The sequence below is a fragment of the Perca fluviatilis genome, chromosome 1, assembly GCF_010015445.1.
Source record: "Perca fluviatilis chromosome 1, GENO_Pfluv_1.0, whole genome shotgun sequence".
In the NCBI taxonomy this organism is placed as follows: domain Eukaryota; kingdom Metazoa; phylum Chordata; class Actinopteri; order Perciformes; family Percidae; genus Perca; species Perca fluviatilis.
In genome coordinates this window covers 32,754,970-32,776,837 of record NC_053112.1, presented here as the reverse complement: position 1 = coordinate 32,776,837, position 21,868 = coordinate 32,754,970, and the positions used below count along the sequence as shown (strand labels likewise).

The following is a 21,868-nucleotide window of genomic DNA, read 5'->3' as shown; positions in this document are numbered from 1 at the left end:
TCTCCTCACTATCTGCTAGCTGCCTGTCCCCTGAACACACTGTAAAAAACAAACAAAACGCGGTCTCTGTAGACCGCCCAGGCTCCACAAACGGCAACAAAAACAAACTGAGCCAACCTGCACCACCAAACATAACAGTGTTCCAGCCGATAACAGCCTCCGTTTTGTTTGACAATACTTCGACCTTCAACAAGAAGTGATGTCACCCAACATCCCTTAGAGCACCTTTTAACAGGAAGCAGCGTTGATTTGGTTTTCTTGGTCTGGCTTACCAAAACAATATGCTCGAGGCTGCAAGGAGCTGCAAAGTGGGGTGTTAATTTTCAGTCACGTTGTCTCTGCAACAAACACTGCTCCTGACTGATGTATCTGTCTACTCTACATGTTGTTTATGCAAAGCTGGCGAGCCGTTAATACGGAAGGTACGACTTGTTAATTCAAAGACAGTTTTCTTATTTAATACATGATCAGACATAATGGCATCTCCTGATGTAGGATAATAATAGATGAGCCCGAGATGAAGATTTCCACAATGCAAAATGAGTGTTCCCAGCAACAAGGTTCAGGTTTTAAGTGGCAATATCAACGTTAAAACATTTGCCACAGAAACATGTAAATGAAATGCAAATATTAGGGCATTGGGGCCAGTGTGTACAGTTTATGTTGATAGTTTTTTTTTTTTTTCTCTGAGGATCCAGTATTATGCTATTGGGCCTCCATTATATCAGTCAACCCCTTTTTAAAAAACAAAGTAACCTATGTCAACAACAGCATCACCTGCTCTGATATCACAATAACATTACAATGCTGCCTTCCACTGAGTAGAGTATAGAATCTTGCAGGACTCTGTAAACCATTCACGAATGTAGAGCTCTGTGGCTCTTCTGTGACACAGGAGATGGGTGACCTTGTTGTGTGGAATGTAACGCTGGCTTTACCTGAAGTTAAGGTCATAGGGTTGGATGCTGGCTCTGTGGACAGCAGTGGAAACCAAAGCTATCCGTGCACATGGTGGTGTTCATGTCCTTTTGTTTCTTTCCCATATGAATTTGAAGCGTTACATTAAGGAGCTTTTAAGGATTTATTGTTATGTCCATTTTGGGGACTCAAAATGAATTCACCCATGTCCGAGGGCCTCAAAACCAAAGGGATTCTGTTCCATTACAGGACTTTTTGGAAAACAACCATTGATTATTTAGAACATAACAGCCATTAACAAAACGCTTTATATTTTCGAATCTATCTATCTATCTATCTATCTATCTATCTATCTATCTATTTCATCTATCTATCTATCTATCTATCTATCTATCTATCTATCTATCTATCTATCTATCTATCTATCTATCTATCTATCTATCTATCTATCTATCTAGTCTAAATCCAATTTATCAAATCTTTACTATAGTTTAAAGGTCCTCTTATATTTCATGTCTGTTGTCATGCTAAGTATTTAGTTTCCTTGGAAGGGTCAACTGCAGAAAAAGTAGACACCTTGCTTTGTTCAGAATTTTAGGCTTTCTGTACCTCGACTTGTGTCAGAGAAAATCTGGTTTGTTTTTGTTCCGAATTATTTTAAGGTGTCGTTCTTTGGTTGAACATACATAGTATCTGTTTGGTGGTGCGTTGTTGCCCACTTTATCTCTCGTACTGATGTTGACACAGAGGATCCTCCTATTGAGATGTGGGCCGTCCATCAGTAAAATTAAATAGTTCTAAACTGCATCCTCCCTGTGAAGCTTCTTAAAATAGGAGTACCTTTTTCTTTCACACCACTGCAGGGGAGAATCATGCAAAGTAGCTGTGCTCTGGAATTTAAAATGTATCAGGTTTTAGATTTTGGTATCGGCACGGGCTATTTTTTTCATTTCCTAAGTAGCGTGTGTAGTGAGATAAGGTTTCAGAAAAGTATATAACATACAAGTAATATAACCACTTTATACCATTGGTATCCAGCCGTGGAGATGGTTTTGGTTGTATGTGCCACGGTTTCTTTGTGACTCAAGGTAAACCGTTACAAGGTTTAACAATGACTATTTTCCTGCTTACTCCTCACATGGAAAAAAATGCAATGGGAGAGTAGGAGATCAAAGTCCTTCCAGGTTTAATGATGTGGCCTTTCAAAATAAATAATCACTGCAGTAACGTTAGTCATGACCCCGAGGATCAATATGACCGTGTCTTTTAATTCCCTGCCAACCAGTGACGGGAATGCAATAAACGCACAAACTATCCCTTCAGTTGTACACAATAACACAAAGTGGTAGGGCAGCGAGGGCGATCCTCGTCCCCTCTCCAGGCATGCTCTGCCCTCTCTGGCAGTAACAAAGAGCCCTCTAATCTGACACATGAATGAAACCCTATCTGCCTCTCTCCGTTATCTGTTGCATCAGCCCAATTCCACGGTCACACCTTTTCCCCCTTTCTCCAGTTTGAAGCACTTGAGGGCTGTTGTCTAAACAAGCATGACTCGACTCCGTTTATGGTCGCAAGTGTGTCATTTTTGTCATTTTACCGTTGCATTCAGTGCTCGCTCGTGTCCGTAAGTTTTGTCCATCAACAAGAGAGGCTGTAACGTCTCGTCAGTTACAGAAGTAAAATCGACACCGTGAGCGTCTTGAGGGTGAGCACGCAGGTTTGACTAGCCAGCAAGCAATTTAGCTGGAATTGGTTCTAAATGGCCACCACTGAAATTTGTTTTCTGCTTACCTGTGTAGTCCTTATTTAGCCCCCAAGCAGATCCGATAATACACCCATCATGCCTCCTCACCTACTGTGTGCTGACAAACAAGCAGATGGCCTCAGGATTCAACAATGTTTGCAAGCGATGTGTATCAACGAAGGGATTATAATGTCGTCTTTATTTATTTATTTTTTTTCTCTCTTTAAGAAAGCTTAATATACCATATTTGGGGTGCCTTGTAGCAGTGAAATATCTCTGAAATTGTGTCTTTTTCAAACTCAACTCAACACATAGTTGATTTGACGATTGTTAGCAGTGTCGTGAGCAGCCCATAGGTTTTCACATCTGTTTTTGGACACAGTGCTTATGAAAGCTATCTCAAAGGATTGTTGTCTTTTGCTCCTTGCGATTAGACCTATGGACTACTTTGTTGTTGTTGGGTTAGGATTATTTTGTGCTGGCTGTCACAGTATTTTGACACAGCTCAGAATAACCAATTAGTTTCATTGTTTAAACACGTTCCAGCCTAATGAGCATGATTCTAATAATTTGCTTGGATTTGGTGTGCTTATTTGGAGACTAATTATTGGGTTCCCACCCTTTTGTAGACCAATTGGGGTGTGTGTGTGTGTGTGTGTGTGTGTGTGTGTGTGTGTGTGTGTGTGTGTGTGTGTGTACACAGTTGGTAAACATGGAAACGGAATACATTTTCTACAAGACATGATGCTTTCCAAAGTCTTGTGTGTTAGAGAGAAGACACAATAGAAAAACACCTTATCTGTTGTTCACTTGGTTTAAAACGGTCAGGATAAATACCAAGTATTGCAAACCCTTTAAAAAGACAAACATTTTTTTTCCTTCAATCTATATTCCTCATCCTTGTTTTTCAATAAATCAGCAAAGCCATATTTTCCTCATGAGTAGTGTCTCTCAACCAACAGTAGACCTCCTCCTCTATTCAAAACCTTCAAATTCAACTTAGCCTGAGTGTCAAGTGAAGGATTAACCAGTCACAATCATTTCTCTACATCTCCAGTTGTTGCAGTCAGTGACACTGCCTGTTTTTAGGAAACCGGGCCATAGTGGAATCTACTTCTTGGCCTACATATATCTTCTTAATGTTTCTTCTATAAACAGTGCCAGCTCACAAAGTCATTTTAACAGAATGCTACTGGTTATGCTGGAGGAAGCTGGGAACAGGATTTGTTGTGGGAGACTCTCAAAGACCAAACCGTTAATTAAACGGTGCCCCAGAATCAGCCACAGGGGCAATTAGAAACTGTATGGCCTATATAACGAGCAAACCTGTGGCGTGTTAAAAATGCCCTTCTCTGCTGCAGCTTCATTTTGACTTTTTGATTTGACATAATGTTGCCCAGTGCAGCTTTGTTGTTATGTAGTTGCACGCACCGATGCACAAATTACACCTCGCTGGGCTTTTGCATGATCCCTCCCTTCACCGTCCATCCATTTCAATGCTGCTTATTCAACTAAAGGTAGCAGTGGCAACAGACATGCCTAATTCACCCCCCCCCAACCAATGCTTAGCCCAACTCCAAAGGGAGATGTCTCGGGGAGCATCCTTACCTGCAGCCAGAATATTTGTTCCTGACTTTGTCAACCAGTCACAGCATGTCTGTCTTTATATATTTTGGGGGTGTAGCGGACATTCTGTTTTTACCTAGCTCCAGTGATGGGAACGCAGGTGATGCTGACACCAATTACCTGGCATGTTTGTTTTTTTTCATACACAAACCCGACCTTGGTTGAATAACGCCAACAGCTCTAAAAAGCTAGTAAGCGGAAATGCCATCACAGTTTCGATCTAATCCACTGCTCTTCAGAGTTCTCACAATTAAATCTTTATCTGTATTGTATTTTAAATGTTCCCTGTAATTAAATGTAGGTTCCTGCTGTGCTAAGACATTAACTCCAGATATTGTTTCATAGGGACGTGCTGACCTGCAAGTTGCAGTGTTTCCTCTAGGATTTTTTTTTTTTAGCAGTGGGGGCAGATCTGTCGGACCCCCCCCCCCCCGCGCGCCCACGCCGGCAAAATGTTTTACCTATTAAACAGAACTGACACTTCGCTGCAACACAAACAAATGTATTCTTTCACCTCTATTCACACACAATGAGGCATATTTTGATTTCGTTTTGATTCAACTGTATTTTTGAGGAACTGTAGGTCTACAAAATTAATTTTACAAGAACTTCTTCATAGGGAAACCAAAACCAAAAAAAAGTATGAAACCATTCATAATGAAACTAATTGCATATTTGCCTCAGTGGCAAAGTTGGCAGCCTTGCAGTATGCATTTGATTTTTCTTGGCTTTTGGAAAAATAACTCCAAGGCTGGGTTACACTAGAACGGCCGGGACGGTCATTTTTAACCGTTTTGAAATTTATATGTGTAATAACTTTTCTTAATAAAAAAATACAATCCTGCTGGTACCTGACTTTTCCTAAAAGAGTCTGTATTTTCATTTAAAATATTTTTTATATACTGTACATTACACAAAAGGCAAAGAAAATACAATCACTTTGACCTATTTTGGCCATACACTGTCATATTGACCGCTCAGATTTTCGCGGTTTTGTTTTTAATCTTTTGCGTGGTTGAAGATGCATCTTGGTTGCTTAGTAATAATCATAGCCTCTGTCAGAGAAACGTAACTAGCGGTCTCGAGTAACAAGTGTGGGCAATGCATCACCGATGGGCCGAAGGCAAAGCCGGAGTCGGTAACGTAGGCTACGGCGTGGGTGGTTCTGAATCAGAAGAAAAGCACCGGGCGATCGCTCTGTGAAAGGCGCAGTACGCCTACACGTAGACGGTAACTGTCTACGTGTTCATATAACTTTATACATGCTACAACTGGCTGGAATCATTGCACACAGCTGAGAGCGGAGTTTATGGAGGAAAAAAAGGGCAGCGCCGCACGGTCCGAGCTGCGCTGCGCACCGCAGCAGACACCAAATCGGAGGCAGTGCCTGCCAGGTTAGGTTATAAATGTTCAAATAGCATATTTTTAATTGTTATTTGGCTGTGAATTATGTTTAATGAATTTCCCCCAATATGTTTCATGAATGTATGAAATAATCACGGTTTAAGGCCTTTTTATAGTTGTGCGTCGGCTCCACGCAGAGCTCTCGCCTTAGCCTACTAGGCCTATGCCATGATCTGATATCAAGGGCGTTGTATTGAATCAACAGCCACGTGCAATTTAGCTAGCAGGTGAAGGTGAAACTAAAATGTGCAAGAACTATAGACTAATACAGGCTTTAATGAACTGACAATATAAGTTATACGACTTACAGTTGTCAAGAATGCACACATGCCATCTCAACCGGGTCCTCCGGACCGCCTGTCTCTTTTTTCTTTCTCCCTTTTCTCCGAATGGCGCGCGTGCCCACTCGCGTTGTGAAGCGCGTGTCTGCGCTATTCTCCGTCGACGCGCTCTTTACAATCACTGCTGATAGACGGCTTTTTGTATATATATTTCTGATACCGTGGCGGGAGAAATCTAACCGTGGCGTACCGCCACTTGCCAATCAACATAGAGGAAACACTGAGTTGCATTGAACAGTTCATGACAAACAGTACATTTTCCATTGTACCTCCCAAGATGTTTCTCTTTTTTTGTTGCTTGGCGGCACTGGTTTACTATACTTCCAGAATACTATGAAACCCAAAATATGTTGTTAATAGTCCCCTTTAAACACAGCACTGTACAGGTTGTGCATAACTTCATGTTTGACATTGGTCACAAAGGTCAATGTCATTTTTATTTTTATTTATTTATTTATTTTTAAATTCACTTGATGTGAAGTGCACCTTGAGTAATCAACAGTAAAAATGCGTTGTATAGTCCCAATGACTAATGCATACTGGTTGCACACACCATGCAAACACTATACCTACTGCCACCTTTATGTGCTAGCACATGTTGGAACACTATAACAGAGCTTTTGGCTTAATGGGAAGCAATATTAACCTCCCAGCCCTCTATCTTCTCTTCACAGTAGAGGGTGTAATGATATGCTAATACCGCTGGCCTGTCAGCCAAGTTTCCGTGTTGGATGCTGGGAAAGGTGTGAATATTAAAACATAATATCAAATGCTGCTCCTTTTTGTAAAAGAAATGTTATGTTGAAGCCTTAAGGTGTTGGCTCACTCTAGTCCCTGTGGGGGAGATTTCTCAAAGGAAAACAGAATATAATTGTTAAGCGAGATCACAGGCGCTTTTAACAGGTTTAATGCTATGAGCCTCAATCCCAACACGTGTTTTTCCTCTCTAATGTTCTGTAGCACTGTCCACCTTTTTCCCTTTGTTTTTAGGCAGATTACACCTGTAAATATTACACCAAATTGTATCTTGTTAGGAGGTCTCTTGTGATGAGGCGATGTGAAATGGCTTTTTAAGGCTCACTGTGATAGAATTGGGAATCTGGCAAACGGCACATTGTCTTTGCATAATGCACCATGGTCTGAAAAGTTGTGCTTTTTATTTCCAATGCGATTGCATCATATTGCCATCATTATTTTTCAATATGAGTGAGTGTCACAAGATATTTATGCTATTCTTTCAGTATAGGGCTTGATGTCAGACCATTCTTAACCCCTGTACACTTTACTCAAATTAATTTAATTTAGTTATGTTTAGAACAAATGTTGAGTAATTACTGTACATGCCCCAAGATTAATTTGCACACAAGAACAGTGTTTCCAGTGAGCTCTTAGCAGTCCTTAGAACGGTGATACTTAGAGACCCTTCATTGTGAGTTGATATAACTGGCTCACATGCAGTCCCCACTAAGTTAGAAACTCCCTATGCCCTGGGAAGGATATTTGGCAGAGATAGGTTTTTAGGTGATTCTTAGATAGAAAAGGAGGGAGAAAGGGGATGACGTGCAGCAAAGGGCTGCAAGTCGGATTTGAGCCTAGGCCGCTGCAAAGGACCTACATGGGGCGCACACTCTACTGGGTGAGCTAGAGGTCGCCCCATTCTTTTTGTTTTTGCAATGATCTATGCTTGATCTATGATTCTATGTTTGAAGTTAATACTTTCTTAGTCCAAAATGTGCAGTAGGTTTTACGGTGGCACAATGCAGCATGAGTCATTGCCCTCTATGCTCTAGACGCAACTTAGCTTTATGATTTCATGGGTAGATGGTGACGGTGGGGATGATATCTAACCGCGTTTTACCGCAAACAAATCAGCCTTTGCCCAACAGGACTGTCCCTAAATACTGACACAATGGTGACCAATTAGGTTTTCCCCCCTCCATGCTTGTAAGCAAATGTTCTAGTTGCAGCCTTTGGTATATTCTTCTGTATTAGTCATGGGTTAGACTGCATGATTCCACTCTTTTAAAGAGATCTGCTTTACCCCATCCCTTAGTTGTTTGGTAGTTTAGTTTGTCAAATTATAGCCATGCATATAACTTGGCTATGCTTGTGTGATAGAGCTGTCCTGTTGAAACTGGGTTATTTTGAGGTGAGACTCACCTTGAAATAGAAACTACACCCTTTTGATTATACGTACACATACAGTATGCAGGCTTTACGTGCACACCTGCAATGTGTGTATCCAAGACCAGGTGTCATGACAACAATCCAAATTTCTGCCCTGACTGGAAATTTGGGGGTGTTACTGTGTAAGCTTGTATCAGTCTGAATGGGAAACATAAAACAGGGCCTGTTAAACAGAAGTTTTTCTTAGTGTGCTACATCAAAACGTTTAGGCTGGATTCAGATCTGTAATGTATAACCATGTAACCATGAAGCAGAGCAAATTATTACTGTACCTTGCTGTGTAATATGGACAGTGCATGGTGCTGAAATGAGGTCTAATAATATTACCAGACAAAGAATCGATAAAAAGGTGAAACTGTTTAATTTTTTAGTTCAAATTGAAATTTTGAGGATCATATTAACCAAGATACATTTGTGTCTCCCAAAAGCAAATGACAAGATTGATCTCTTTTCTAACAGCAGTTATATTACAAACAAGAGGCAGTGACTCTTAAGTTATTAGTAATTATCTTTTTTTACATTGTTTTGAGAGAGAGAGAGAGTGGCTTTAAATTAGTAGTAAATGTTCTGGCTTTGACTGTAGCATAGCAGTTCTTTTATTTCTAGATATATACAAGAGGAATTCAAACTTCATCAGACAATTTAATAAATCAATGATACCGTCTGGCTCAAGGCCGACAACAAAAGGGAAGTCACACACAGAGTAACCAAAAAGTAGTTTAACTAAATAGACTAATAACACAACTTAACTCCACATAAATGCAATAGTGGGGTGTGTAAATGTAGAAGACATCAGTCGTGTTTGCCATGTGTGGATGAGTGAATGAATGGTGTGTTGTAAGGTATAACAAACCAAACAAAGAACAAAATGGTGGATGGATGCAGTAGTACCAGCTGAGAGAGAGAGAGTGAGACTCCCAGGAGGGCAGTCTTTATGCCTATTGTAAGCCACGCCCAGATGGCCAGGTACAGACGACCCTCCCAGCTCCACCTAACAGTACCTGCAGACAAAGGAGCAGAACATGACAGGCAGGCAGTTTGGGAGGGGTCATCAACAATTAAATACATTAAAATAATACTGAAACAAATGAACATGCATAACATGGAACTGTATCTTCACTGCACCTGTAACCCGGAGTTTCCACCGGGTGCGTCTGTGCCGTGGTTTTGTTCCGTCCTCTGTCACGCGCCATACCATACCGGGAGCGTCTAAGAAGCTGAGTGTCTTGCCTGCCCAACTCGCAGAATTTATTGTCTCTATAAGTACTTGAAAGAACAATCACATGTTTATTAAGCTACTATCTTCCTTCCACTCCAAGCACTCCTGCAATTAAACTCCATGCCTTCTCTTTTCTGGCGTTGTCTCAAAAGGATCTGTGGTGTCTAATGTTTTTTCACCTCCAAAATGAATCTCTCGTTGTCCATGCGGTTGTACAGGAGACATATATACGATATCGGGTGATACCTTTTTGGTAAATTGACGCTCTGGCTGTTTTGATTCCTGCACGGCTGTCCGAAACGCCCCGTGGCCGTGTATCTTTAGGGGGGCGGAGAGCCGCTTCACGCACGCTTCTGGGACGTGCCGTGATGCGGGTGGTGGAATACCAAGCAGTGACTTGAATGGCCGCGATTGCTCGCGGGGGCCGCGGTGCCTCTGGAACGCAACGCAGACCTGCCCGGTGGGGGTCGGTCTGTGTTGGCCGACCAGTGAGCAGTGCTAAAAAAAAAACTGGCCCTTGGTCCAACCTGACTGCCGACCACTAGATGTTTCCTCTACCCTTGACCTGCTTTCACACCCTCTGCATCAGCAACTCATCTGTTGCCAAAGTCTGGCATGCAACCTGTAGGGAATACAGGCAACACATAAGAGATGCAGTCCATAAATAAACCCACACTATAAAATGTAACACAGTATTTGCTGTTAAAGGTCTTCAAGTAAAAGTACGTGTTTCTTATAAATCTGTGCCTTGCACTCAGAACTACCACCTGCTATACTGTAAGGTCTCAGTGGCCCACAACAACAAAAGGAAACTCTTCACTTCCTGAGTGCCTTGATATTGCTAAAATGTCAGCCACTATAACCGTTAATTGCTTTTGAATAAACTCAGTGGCGTCCTTTACTTCTTCTTTTTGCACTGTATAAACGCCACACTATTCAAGTTGAATTAAATGTCAAACCCTCATACAGTATTTAAAGGTCTTCTTTAAGCCTAATTATTTACACAAAAATACAACTAAGTTTGGGTAGCTGCAATTAGCCCCTTTTTTTTGAAAGATTATCTTTTGGTTTGTGTGCATTTCTTTGAAGTACCAGGCTCTGCGTCAGGAGAAGTAGGAGGATGAGGAAAGGTGGAGGACTGTGCATAGCCTAAATTAATGAACTTGTCTTGGCTGTATGAGGCTAAGTTGAAGGCCATGCAATCCACACCCAGATATTTAATCACCTGCCAGAACCACAGAGTAGGCATGTTGTGCGTGTGTGCATGTCTTCCTGTACTCTTGATAGGATTACGGCATGTTGTGAAACTTATGTTTATTAGTTTACGCATTGAATGCATACCGTTAAATTGAAACACAGCACTTTGGGGCAGATGTAAAAGGATTATGTAAAACCTTTTGGCAAATGTACTTCTATTGTGACATTTATTCCTTCAATCTGGCTGAATAATTTAGTAACCGCTTCTTAGGGCAGTAAGCATACATTTAGCTTATTAACTGTGTGATTTATTATATAACAGTTAGCGAAGGGAGTAGCTGTTTGTTGAGGTTATCTCTGATTAAAACTATAGATTTTTCAAGACCATTTGCATTTAACAGTCTTATCAGAATCAGAAAAGGATTTATTGCCAAGTAAGTAACACTTAACACACAAGAAATTTGCCTCGGTGGATTATGTTGCACTGAAACATTTTGGTAGAATGCACAACATTTCAGCATATTTGATCTGACAATATTTGATTAGAGAAATATTCAGTCTTCCTTTAGACCTCACCCCTCTTGACACTTAAATAATATTAGGGGAATGTTAAAACAATAGATTTACAGGCCCAGTCACTCAGCACAAATGCCCAAGTTACCATAGCCAAAAGTAATTCTTTTGAGTTGCTTATTTTAGTGGGCAATAAGAAATTATTCACTTTATAATAATACTCAACCGACAAGCAGAAAATCATTTTAGATGGTGGAACCAGCAAATGTTTGGTATGTTGTCCTGCCAAAATCCACCTCAAACATACATCCAGGAGTCTTTGATGAGATGTCAAAAGAATAATGCAGTAACCCATAAAGAGTCAGAATGTGGATGCCATCATACATCTACAGGACCATCAGACAGGCAGCACCTGGTCACAAGCCTCTATTGTAAATGTTAAAAGGTCGAGTTTGTTCATGCTGGAACATCACCGGGGTTATCAGTTTGGCAGCTTACATCACGGATGTTTCATTGAATTATGCCCAAGTCATCAAGGTTTAACAGTAAGTTTTGATGTCCCAGAGGCAATGGTCTCCTTATCTGAAACATCCGAAACCATGGCTCTGTGTCTTTCTGCTATATAAAAGACCAAGTTGACATTTTTGCATATTTTAGTCTTGCAAATCACATATACTTTACTGGCGTTCATTCAGTGTATAGAATATAAACATAAAGAGAGTACTATAAACAGTATTGATGCACAATGTTATTTTACTTTGTATGCTGCCAATGGTTTCAGTTAATCTCAGTATAGTATTGAGGCAGCGGAAAGTGATCGCGCCATTGGCCAACAAAAACCTGGTCTAAAGTCAATAACGCAGCATTTCATGGTTATTTTAACAGCGTATTAATAAAATGCGCCTAGGCTCATGCACAGCGCACGCACACTATGCTTGTTACACACAGGGACGTGCGGCAGCACACAAACATGCACAATATTAAAAATAGAACAATGTGAAATGGTATTATGATATAATCTAAAGTATCTAAAAAGTAGATAACTTTCTTCTCCTGAAAATCTCTCTTTCCTGCTTAGCAAATCCACCATCATAATAGCAGTGTGCCAAGGTACAAACACGCCTGGCTTTTAAATGGAGATGTTCCGATACCAGTATCCGTATCGGCTCCGATACTGCCAAAAACGCTGGTATCGGGAAGTACTGGAGTTTATGCACCGATCCGATACCACGTAATACAGCCCTTAAGAAAATCTACGTTAAAGTAGTTTATTTATGTTCTTTTTCCGTTATAACTGACTGTCAAACTGGATAATAAAAGATAGTTCTGTGGCATTCATTGTTTGTATTTGTTCATGTTTCACAAAGAGTTTAACCTGAGCCAGACCAACAATGAAGATAGAAATCATATCACATCCATACAGGGATGGTAGTATAAAATTGTTAAAACATAATAAAATATATGACACACTGGTATCGGATCGGTACTCTGTATCGGCCGATACGCAAGTTCAGGTATCGGAATCAGTACCCGGAAGCAAAAAACTGTATCGGGCCATCTCTACTTTTAAAGGTAATAGGAGATGACACACCTGTGCCAGGCGCTTCACGCTGTGTGCTTAGATTGTTAAAATAGGGCCCCTTTTAAAGACCTACTTTACCAAATAACCCATATATCTGTTGTCAAAGTGATTGCCTCCACATCAGGATGGAAGTACCTAATCACACTTGTGTGCTCAAAATGATTCCCTGGCAGGTATTATACTAGCATTTGCAACCAGCGCTGTATTCAGTAGCTTTTGAGAACTTTGTTGACAAGAATTTATGGAGGGATTTGAGGAAGCTACATGACATAATTCAATACAAACCTCAGGAATCTGGTTGGAGGGGAACAACTGTGATAGGATATGCTACTGCAGACAGTTTCCTGGTTCCCCATTCAGGGTTTCCTACAGGAAATTGTTCAGCCGAGGTGCTAAGCTGCCCAGATCCTGTCACATCTCGTCTCTTGAGAACAACAGTGTCATTTTTCATGATGTTGGTGCTCACCTCCGCTATGAAACATTTGATTTTTAGGCTTATGGCTACCATTGGCTCAGTTTACTTTCTTTTTTGTATAAAACTCCCTCATTTTATTACTAATCTTCCACTGCAGTTCAACAAGGAAACACTGTCTGGGGAAACAAGGAGGGAATTGTCTACTAAAACACAGCTGAACCACCATATTAGCTTAAGAAAATCTTGAATATACATTTTTGCACAACAAAAGGACTGTAGATTATGACCCCCATTACTTGCAGTGAAAGGGAAGCAATCTTTATGGATTTGGTACAAATTGTTGAATGTAAAAAAGCTGTTTGTTTAGCTTACATTACAAACTTTACAGGCTACCTTTATGTACTAATCAGGGGTGGGCCCTTTTGTGTGGAAATTCTCATTTCACTCCTCCACGCATCAAGGCAGTCTGGATGTTTATCTCTTTCCGTCTTCACCTCCCTGATCCAGCGGCTATTTTTAACATGTTGCACCAGAGCCAACCTTCATATTTACTGCCACTATGCAAACTAAAATGGTAGCCGTTGCTGGCAAAAACAATGGAAATCTTTGTTTGCCTCACGATCAAATCACTTCTTTCCATGTCTGCTATCTGGCAGTCGCCTCACATTAACTAAATTTAAATCTGAATTTTGTTAATGCTGGACATCTTATTCCAGACAGAGACCACACAAAGATTTTTTGAAGTAGAAAGCAATTCGGTCAATAGATCCTATTCGTGTTTTTTTTTTATTTATTTTGAACTCATTTCAGAAGCAGACGACATTAGTCGGTCAAAGTTGTTCTGGAAAATGAAAAGATTGCCCTAAAGCCTGGACTCTGTCTAATGAGGACCATTTCCTGCCCAGCCTTTTCCTTATGTTGACAATAGCAGCCACCCTGCAACTTAAGCTAGATTTTCAGATAGACCGTGCTAAAGAGGTCTGTCAAACACCTCGTTGCTTCGCTAGTACTGTATTTGCTTAATGTTAAAAATGGGCATGTTTGTATATGTGTTTGCTGAACCAATGGCAAACTGTTGCAATGGATTACATTTCTCGCCAACCCCCTGGGGTAATTCCTGCCCCTGGTTAGGGCAGAGCAATCGAACTGGAATTTAGTACAGTTTGAGAAGTTATATTTTGGCGGATGGTAGCATAATAAAACAGGAATGCTGATAGACTAGAAATTTTATCACATATTACACTGTCAACAAGTAAAATAGAAGGATGGATGGTATAATTTGTGATATCTAAATCCTCTTTTACATTTGGATGAAATACTGTGGGTCATTTTTACAGTAGTTGCTTTCCTTTTTTCTTGTTTTGGGTCTTTGTATCTCCCATCACAATGTGCAGATGGCATAGTACAGGATAAATGATGTGTGATTGCATAAACTAATTACATTTAATGTAATCTAAAATGGCATAGACTTCTGCAGGCCAATTGTATCCATGTGTATTAGGATCTACAGTTTTCTGCATGTCGTACCCAAAGCTGTGTCCTCAGGCAAACGAACGGAACAACAAAGGAAATGATGTGTTGATCAGACTGCTGCCTGGGCATTATCCAGTTTAATGTAGTGTAACAATGACTGTCAGCCATTGTTTAAAAGAAAAGCTTGGGCCCTCTGAAGATATTCTTAGAAACCCAGCTATTAAAATATCTCTCGCCACATACTGCACCTCTCCTCTGTCCCTCTCCATTTGTCTCATAGTGCAAAGGAAGACAGCTGAGAGAAAATGTACTCAACAGTGTCAGATGATCAGTCTTCTAATTTAAAATTAATTAATTTAACAATAATGAGTACAAATCCCAAGAATAATTTGAGCAAATTGAGCTGAATAATCATTTATTCATTAATCTAAATGTTAGCTTCCAACACAAAAGACATTCAGATATATTGATATTCACAAAGTCTGTTTTGGAATAACCACTTGTTCTATATGAAGTGAGTTTGAATCAGGTTAAAAAGGGCTGTCGTGAGCTGTGATTATTGAACCAGTGGGTTCCATGGTCACGGCATTCATAAATGTCACCACTTTAACTTCCACTCCTGCTCTTAGAGATGTAGAGCGGCAGGCTCAAGCAGGATGTTGGTTTGATGTTCTGCGAATGTTTTCGACAACAGAAGCTAGAGTAGCGAGCCATACAGGGCAGTCAAAGGGGTAGGAATCCATAATTGTTGTGTATTACAGGTAGCATCAAGGGAGTCTGTGGGTGATGTGACCCCTGTGTCACTGTGCAGAGAAGCTGGGCAATATGGCAGAAAGATGTTCTCATGATAATCCTTTCCTTATCGTGTGATAACATTTTATCACGATATGTGCCAATGTATTTCTGTTGGATGGATATGACTTTAGGATTGTTTTGAAAAACGGATTATGTATCTCAAATACAATGCAGAAAATGTCTAAACGATAAATGGGTGTTTTTACATTTTACGAGACATTTTGCTGTCAAAGCTCTATTTTATAGCACACTGTGTTGTCCTTTTCAAGACTTGTTAGAAGGATCCTCAGGTCTTGTCAGGTCTGAACCGATCAACTGAAATAATTGGGATCGTCGCTTGCTTGCGACACTGTACGAGTCAGCTGTCACCCCACATTTTGCTTGCAGTCCTTTCCTCTCCATTGGAGTGTGTTTTCGTTTACATTGGAAGTCTGTGCATACATATATCCTAAATGTTGCTACCGCTTCATGTGAAGTGTTGCTTATTTTAGGGACATAATGTATTCTAACCAGAGCATGATGGGATGCATGCATTTCGCCTCACTATTTCCTCTCATCTACACCATCAGAAGCTCATTCCCTCATATCAGCGTGAGCAGCACTAGAGGGATTTGAGTTGGACAGATTATCTGCTGGAGCCATTTCAACGTCTCACATCAGTGTGTTGGAAATGGGAGTGTCCATCAGCAGTGAAGGGCGCGGGATTATAAGATGTTGTCATATCACGATTCATGTTTTGGGTCACTGTGATGGATGTTTCGGTCTGCGTGGCGTGGAGGGGGGGCTCGCTTTTGTGAAAGAATAAGCTGGAATTGCCTTTTGGTTTGACAAGAGCGCTCGTTAAAAACGATCCAGTTAGAAGAGCTGTTGAAAAAGTAGGCCAGCCATGGTGGTGATGAAAGCATGGCCACTCTGATAGCGCATTTGTTGAGTGTTTTGTTGCCTTGAAAACCATAGTCAAGCTGGGTTGTTATAACTCATAAGATGGCCTTTACAGTCATTTTGTAAAGGGCAAATTTAATGTAGCCTTAACATGCCATGCATTTACTTTATTTATTTTTATTTTTTTCCCCCCCCGACACCGGTGTCACAAAAAAGACTTCAGTTGAATATTGGACCATTCAGATCTTCCCCTAGACTCGTCGTCATGTCACTCCCAAACTGACAGATGATATCAAGTGATAGATGTACTGCGGTCTGATTGTTCGGAGCAATTCAAAGCCGGATTTAAGCCATCTGACAAACTAGAGACATGTTAGACGTGAGCGCAAATTTGTCACAGGCGTTCTTCTATTGTCCGTCTCTGCTGTCGTCTTCCTGCAGTCAAATTACTTTGTATTCAAATGATTTCACCCATAGAATTAATTGCGGTTTCATTTGCGAGGGAACTGAAGAACGAACACACACACACACACACACACACACACACACACACACACACACACACACACACACACACACACACACACACACACACACACACACACACACACACACACACACACACACACACACTCTAGATGGTGGGTCTCATCCCCCTGCAGGCTTGGCAGCATCAGTGTTTCTGCCTGTTACTTTTAGCTGGGTAATTTCCTCCCCTTTGGTACAAAGTTGCCATCATTGATGCTTTCTCTCATCTTCAGCATCACATGTCTGTTTTTTGTAGCTCAGACCTCAAATAGCTCTGCTCTTTTAGTAAAGCTTTACTTGTTCTATTCTTAGTCCCAATTTCTTGCTCTGCCAAAACGTCTGGTCTTATGATTTACAGTACGCTCATAATCTTTATACAAGTACATGCTTTAAATACAAGCATTTTAATAATGAAATGAAAAAATGGGAATCCGTGCATGCTAGCTATATACAAATATATTCATTCAAGATTACATAATTTGAGCAGCAGTAACTCTAATACTTCTTCCCTACCTTGTGTACCCTGTGGTGTTTTTATCAGCGGTAAGGGCAAAAGAAGGGGGGGGGGGGGTTGACATGCAACAAGTGGCCCTGTTTTAACTCAAAACGAGGGTGTTGCGGCAACATACGCCCTCAATACCTCCTTTCTTTTTATTTTTTATTTTTGTGGTATTTTTAGTTGATTGGAGGAACCGGTACAGCGACATCGAGGTTTATCCGAAAAATCCTTTTCTGTCAGGCTTTACTGTATCTTCTCTTTTCAATATGCAAACTTTCCACATCAGCCAAGCTAAAAAGCATTTTTGTAATATTTCTTTTCTTTTCTTGCATTTCCACTCACGTTTTGGTGTGAATTGAACATGTGCATGAAAAAGGTGGATTGAAACATTGATCACGATAACCATTATACCTCACAACCGTCATTTTGCACCCCATGTACATGGCTGACACTTTGTTCTAATGAAGTTGTTTGCATGTGGTAGAAATATTAACCTCATGTCAGACATCGTCATTTTTGACATTGGATTTCATATCTCAGCTTTCCAAGAATCCTAACCTCATCATTGGTCTCCGGAAATACAGGTTTAGCTGAGGCAATAGATATGAATTCCTGTTCTGGCGTCCCATTCAGCACTGCCGTCCTCCAGTGTTGTTCTCCATGGAGACCGTAGAAGCCTGTTTGTGCTTTGTGTTACGGCCCAGTGGCTGCTTGGCTGCTCAGCCATGATTAATTCAGGCAGGCCTCAGGGGAGAACAGCCAGGCTAGGTTACCCAGCCAGGGATCTGGTGTCTAGCTGCCATAAAGACAGTGGCTTTATGGCAGCGCTCTCCTTGGCTGTAGCCGAGGCTGGAGCTGGCAACCTTTTTACACCTGTTCCTGAAATAGAGTAATGTAAATGATTGAATTTTAAGGAATTGAAACACTGTAAAGCCATGCACCAATAGACACATTCAATGTTCTTTGTTTCCAATGTACATCAAGGTTCAAAGTATCAGTTGATTAATGGCAGCATAATTCAGTCTGTTTATAATCTAAAGTATACCGATTGTGTATTGCGAAATTTTGTACTCGGTAACAACATGAAGGTAACCAGCTGCTGTGAGATTTCATACTAGTGCTACACTTGTGTTCTGAAAACGCTACATAGTTTCCAGCTTTGGAGCAGAGTGCTGCCTGGGATAAAGTACGTTTGAATATGACAGTTTTTTTTATGTCCACAGACACCTTTCTATTGATTGGGGTCTTTGCTTTATCATTACATAATTTTTATTTTTTATTTTATTTTTTTTTACATGTGAGGTGAAACGTTCAGCTTACTGTGATCTGTATCTGAATATTTGGGTAATAGTGTATTTGCCAAAACAAAATCGATAAAACCTCATCAGCCACTCCAAATGTGCTCTTCAGAAGCAAAGGTTTTAGAATGATCTTGTGAATTACTGACTATAATGCTTGTCACAGACTTTTTAAATCCCAGCTGATGTTGAACGAGCCACCCCATTCGGTTATGACAGAGAACGTCGGACTTCATAGACTTTATTTCTCTTTTAAATTACACACGCTAGCAGATTACAGGCTATAGGCTAATCATTGTTTGTAAATGTCTCCACTCCAGTCAGCTCAGCTATCAGTCTTTCACACATCAAAACGTCAAAATCCAAATCAGAAGGTAGTTTTTCACCGCACGCTGCCGGCCCGCTGTCAAGGACTCAGCCTACATGGGGCGCACGCCCTACAGGTGAGCGAGAGGTCGCCCCAATGTATGTTTTTAAATAAAGTATTTTATAAAATAATTACCACTGTCCATCACAAGTTTCACAAGAATCTGTATCCAACAAACCCCGGCTATCGACATAATCTCAGCATTAATTTGAATTAGGACGGCCATAAATGATGTAAGTAGTAGTAAGACCTGTGGGGGGGTGGGGGTGGTATGGTTGACTCTAAACAGTACCACACACCATGAGATAATGTGGCAAAGTAATTGTTCAATTTGTCTCAAACCTTTTTGTGTGTGTGTGTGTGTGTGTGTGTGTGTGTGTGTGTGTGTGTGTGTCATATTTGTTCTTGGTCTCCTTGTTCAACTGATGGATGGATGACTTACACACAGTGTCAGGCTCATAAATCAACTGTTACTGTGGCAAAATGGCACCCCACATCCATTAATGGCAGACCTGGCTGCAATCTATTCCCCCCCCCCGTTAATACATGGCACTCTGTAGAGAGCTGTGTGATTTATCAATCACTTGCTAAGAGACAAAAAAGGGACGAAGAAAGGGGAGGTTGCCAGTGGGGCATTAATTGGTGCATGTGTTATTACTTTAACATTGGCTTGTTGCCCTAACAGGTGACAGGGTCAAGGGAGGAAACAATGAAAACATTTTTGTTTTGGGTAATTTGGGTGAACCAATTCTTTGATTAACCTCAAATCAAAGTAAGGGTTTGTTTTTTAATGGTGACTTAAACATGAAAAATGTAAACCTTTCAGAGCTTCAAAATGCATTTTTAGAAGATGATTTGCTGTCACATAGTTAGTACTGAAATGATTAGCCAAATAAATAAATAAATGTAATGATTAGATAATCAAAGCAAAATAATAAGGTAATTGGATAATCGAATGAGTCTTATCAAACAAAAACGCTCACCTTTTTTCAGTTTCTTCAATCTGAGTGTTTGCTTCTTTTATATCTATATCAAAATATAGATATGTAAATATCTTTAGGTTCAAGATCTGTTGGTCAGTCATAGAAAGTAAACATCACATTAGGCTCTGGTGACTTGTGATAGGCACTTTTCAGATATGTTTTTTTACATTACAACAATCAATTAATAAAAAAAGTAACTGACAGATTAAACGAAGACGGCTAAATATTATTTAATACAATTTGACACTTTAAATTGTATTTCTAATAGCTGTGAACATTATAGTAATGTTATATAAATGTTTTGCATTGTATCTTAAAAAAACAAGACCATATAAAGGTTAGGGATAGAGTAAATAGGCCTTGTATAAGGTGATGGATAGCATCATTGTTTTCATGTTGATACTTGACATGAAAAAATTATTTATATATCTCTGAGTGGAGGTTAAACGGACAAAAGGTGAGGTGTGTGTCAGTGATATCATCACTTTAACCTGTGTCTTGAAGGATATTGTGGCTCTAGCCAGTTTCCCCGTCTTCCTATCTTGTACTCAACACGCACATTCAGAGTTAATCTGACCTAACTCATTTTAATGGGACAGTTTCCATTCCCTGCACCAAATCATATTGTTTTCACATCCAGCCTGTCTAATGGCTGAGTATGCGATCATTTCATTTATTTTTTGCCCAGTCACACCTCCTTGATTCTAAACATGATGACAGCCTTACTCACAATATTAATTTGACATCAACATTGTTATTTTCCTGATCTGTTTCTATTAGGCAGGGTTCAATAATAAAAGTGTCATCACAACTATTAAGAAGTGACAAATTGCGACATTTATGGCTCATACAATTTATTTCCGCACACAAAGAACATTACTCCTTTTGGAATAAGGCAAGCTTTCTCCCCCACTGGCTCCTGAACAAGCTTTAGCTGGAGATCACTGTTGAGGCTGAGTAACATGGTGGGATGCAATTCCTTTTTTTTTCTTGCTGCCATGAATACACTTTCTTGTTTTTGATTCAAGATACAGGCTTGTGCAATTGGCTGTGAAAGAAAATGTGTTTATTCTGTATAAAAGTTTGAATATAGATATTACGATGAGGTTCACATCACTGTACTCTTATCCTTGTTTATTTTCTTGTAGGTCATAAGTACAAATTAATGAAAACATAGTCTGTGTCTACCAGGCTGTGTCAGATGCTGTTAAGATTCTAGTGCCTGCAGGAACAAAAGACCTCTAAATACACTTCCCACTGTTTGTGTCTGTCTGGATGTCGGAGTTAGTTTTACTGACGGGGCTTCTTGTTTGATATCAAATTTTTTTTTTTTTTGCTCTGGGTTTATCACAATGTCTCATGGCTAGCTGTAAACAGTTGAATCTACTGTCAGACAAACAGACAGAGACCTGTGTTTCTCCCTCGACCTTTTAACCCACTTGGCTAGCAGCAGCTCTGATGCATCATTAATCATCTGTTTCTGAATGTATGCACACATAATGTGATCACATATATACAGTACATGCCCTTTCTGAAACTCTTGGTTATGTTTCTCGAGTTATAAAAGAGGAAATCATCGCTCAGTGACTGACTGACTGAAAACCCTTCCCCTCTCTCCCTCTTTCTCCCTCATTCCCTTCCTCACCTCCCTCCTCCAGCTGGTCGGCGGCCAGTTTGACCTGGAGATGAACTTCATCATCCAAGAACCCGAGAGCATCGTGTGCATGGTGGAGCTGTTGGACAAATGTGAGCCCACCTGTCAGGCCGAGGTGTGGAGCATCTTCACCGCAATCCTCAAGAAGAGCGTCCGCAACCTGCAGGCGTGCACTGAGGTGGGGCTAATCCAGCAGGTGCTCCAGCGTATATCCACCACTGACAGCATGATCGCAGGTACTTA

General features: G+C 40.4%; 1 protein-coding gene across 1 annotated transcript in view; it reads left to right on the top strand.

Moving 5' to 3' along the window:
- Positions 1-21,868, top strand: part of lrba (LPS responsive beige-like anchor protein) — a 196,431-nt gene that overhangs the window by 4,317 nt on the left and 170,246 nt on the right. Inside the window, exon 2 of the mRNA XM_039799595.1 lies at positions 21,630-21,861. Within this exon, the coding sequence (XP_039655529.1) occupies positions 21,630-21,861 (232 nt within the window). The remainder of the gene's footprint in view (positions 1-21,629; positions 21,862-21,868) is intronic.